The sequence below is a fragment of the Ruditapes philippinarum genome, unplaced genomic scaffold (genome assembly GCF_026571515.1).
Source record: "Ruditapes philippinarum isolate M1 unplaced genomic scaffold, ASM2657151v2 ctg176_1_1_1_1, whole genome shotgun sequence".
NCBI classification, from domain to species: domain Eukaryota; kingdom Metazoa; phylum Mollusca; class Bivalvia; order Venerida; family Veneridae; genus Ruditapes; species Ruditapes philippinarum.
Genome location: NW_026864115.1, coordinates 149520 through 152852, shown reverse-complemented (window position 1 = coordinate 152852; position 3333 = coordinate 149520). Strand labels below are relative to the sequence as shown.

Below are 3333 nucleotides of genomic sequence, written 5' to 3'. Positions count from 1 at the left end.
TCTTGTTCGACAGTTACAAGTTGCCGAACGTTGGTTAAATTATTTACGCGTGAACGGTATATCATATCTATAATTACTTTAAGATGTTATTTATTTTGAAAAAAATAAATACTGATAGTCACAAGTTTCGTACAAGACAACAACAGAGTTATTTATTTGTAAACCAGCATCGTATGCAATGTATTAACTAATGCTTTTGTCAAAGCAATGATTGTGGATATGAATTTTCTCTTTCAATAAAGTGGACCAAATCATTACATTCTCTTGCAACAAAAGATTTCAAGTATACGGGTCCGAAATTTTTTGTTCAGCAATGTATATATGATCGGATTTGAAAATCCATTGACCAGGTAAGTCATTCTACCAAATAACATGAATTTAACAACATTGATGTCAGTGCGCATACCAGGAATAGATGCGAGAACAAAGCAAAGCCAGGGTGGTATCCAAGAGAGAATGAACACAGTACACACTAAAAATGATATTTGGGTAGTACGTTGACTGGATGTTCTTCTTTGTCTACTTGTATTGTTTGAAGCTGTTGAACGCGTTATGCTGTTATCTGTGGTCCTGTCTGGTGGTTGTGACTGATTAATAGTTGCCGTTATTTGCCCGTCAGAAATAGTTTGCATGTGTATTTGTCTTTGATCTTGTATGATGTCTTTATTATCTTCTATTATAACATGTCTTGCGCCAACAGATTGTTCGCCATCTCGGGAAGGCCTGTTACGAGACATCTGGGATAGTGAAGGTGCTACTTTTCCTTTGCGACAAGACGGTATGCAACAGCAGAAAGTTTTATTTCTTCTATTTAGATTATAAGTTCTATTAGCATGTCTTGCAACATTGGCCTCGCTATCTATGACTGTCTTTGTTACATTACAGTAAGAAAATACAACAATAATTGCCGCACATATGAATATCAAAAACACCAAGAGATAATATGCAAACAGTGTTTTATCCATTACTATCGATACACATCGCCCTGCTCGATTTTCATACATCACAGAAGCCGGTGCGGACAACGCTGTTGTAAGTAAACTTATTACTACACAAACATTACGTGCACGAGCTGTTGTGAACGATGACAGCTGCCTGCAAACCTTTAAATATCTGTCCAAAGCCAGTCCACAAATCAGAAATGACGATGAGAGAACAATTGACTGACTTAAAAACATGTGAAGTCTACATATAAGCGTGGTTCCATACACTCGCCAAAACCCGTTGGTGAAAGTTGCATAGACTGGAACATTGACAGACGAAGATATGAAATCGCAGACTGTTATAGTGAATATGAACCAGTCGGTAGTGTTAGAAGGAGGGTTGTAGATGAACACGACAAGCACGATTATATTGCCGGACACACCAAAAATGATCATCAAGTACAGATATATATTGTATATATTGAAATATTCAGGTTCGATTGGTGACATGGGATACGCATAGGTTCCATTATTTCCCCCATTTGAACTGTTCAACAGGTTAAGGATTCCAATTGTTGTATTTTCCATATCTGATAAAAAGAGAAGAAATTGAAATAAATGTATTATTAAATCAAGTTTATAAAATTTCTGAAAAAAAAATTGCCGAAAATTTCAGGAATCCAACAGATATTTATATTTAAAACAATGTTCGAGTTAGTAGTTGCATTTAAAATATTCGTGTTTGTATTGGATTTTAGAGTTCGGGAGGAATATTTATCTCATTTATGTTATTATGTATACATATTTCTTCAACTCATAACCGCTTTTTGAATATACATGTAGCTGCATTTCTTGAAAAGCGAACTTGAACTTGACCCGAAATTTATATTACAGTCAAGTGTTTGGATATTGATATTTCCGTTTCATCTGTCAAAGATAACATATATGCCGTCAAGCTATATACCTATTAAAATAATACTTCAGAAAGTAAAATTATGTACAACTTTAGACACGATTTTGCTTTTAGAGAATGATTTGTAAAAATGAAAATGAATTTCTCGAGTTCTGATAGGCTTAAGCACTTTGTATACGATGCTGTATATACAGTTATATACAAATCGATGAATGTTTTTTCTATATCATAGGTGTTTAACTTCCTGTGTGTAGTTAATTGATTGTTGTGGTTTTGTTCTTTATGGTCCTGAAAATGGCTTAAAGTTACACCGCAATAATTATTTCATACTTTATGTATAGTTATTATTTAATTATTTTTGTCATATATGATTGCAGTATTTCAAATGAATCATTTCACATTTACTTTGGTGTTAATCAGTCTAAAAAAACGAATGAAAATAAAAATATTTTCAAACAACACTTAGCTGGTTAAAATGTATTAGTACGTATTTACAAAATTAAATTTGTCGCGCGGCTAAATACGTACTGAAAATCTTAAACCTATGCTTAATTACATTTTATTGTGCAGCGTTCGCGTAGCCTCCGTTTATCGTCATTTTATTTACGAGTGTCTTTATGAAAACAGTCTTAATGTGCTGTGTTTTCTTGTAAACCTATCAAAAACAATTTGCATTATTATAAATAAAACAAGTTTTTGAATGGATATATATACGGGAGGATATAGCTTTGCTGATATTAATACAACCCTCGGATAGTGACTCGGGCCATATTCAATTCATTCGAGCATTATTCTCCCTTTATCCCGTAGGCAGCTTGAATAACTAACACGTTTTCCTGAAAGTTGGTCTGAGGGATATGTTGTCCCATTTCATAAAAAGCAATATTAACGATGAAAGCAATTATAGAGGTATAACACTTTTAATTTGGGTATTGAATAATAGGCTAGGTTAACAGAATGGACCGAAAAATTCGGTGTTTATGTTGAGGCTAATCGTGGTTTAGGTAAAAAATGGGTACCACAGACAATGTTTTTTATGCTATTTGTCATATGTTAAATAACGGGAGACAACATTTTTGTGCATTTATTGATTTGAGCAAAGTCTTTGGTTATGAAGTCAGAGACAATTTATGGTTAAAAATGATCAAGCTAGGTATTCGTGGAAACATGGATTTATGACCTTCTGGATTTTACTTGAATAAAATCTAAAAAAAAATCTTTGACTATTTGAGTCGACTGCTTTTGAGATATCGTACACATATATACACTATGACATCGAACAATGCTCGTTATTATATTATCTAAATATAGCTGGAATATCATTGGTCCAAACAGTAGTCAACTGAACTTTTTATAAAATCATATTCAGTGGGTGTAGTATCATATTCATTGGCTGAATCGGATTTTCCCAGTCTAAAAATAGATTGAGACACATATACAATGACCATACACGCATGTTAATTAAAAAACAATTGTTGCGTTTTTGGTTTTTATAGC

General features: G+C 33.2%; 1 protein-coding gene across 1 annotated transcript; it reads right to left on the bottom strand.

Moving 5' to 3' along the window:
• Positions 1-254: 254 nt before the first annotated feature.
• On the bottom strand, positions 255-1511 carry LOC132724468 (G-protein coupled receptor 84-like). The gene has a single exon (XM_060709337.1). The coding sequence runs from the start codon at positions 1509-1511 to the stop codon at positions 255-257; it is 1257 nt and encodes a 418-aa protein (XP_060565320.1).
• Positions 1512-3333: the final 1822 nt, after the last annotated feature.

Excerpts from the sequence above, each read along its gene's own strand:
- LOC132724468 (XM_060709337.1), bottom strand. The coding sequence starts at position 1,511 with ATGGAAAATACAACAATTGGAATCCTTAACCTGTTGAACAGTTCAAAT.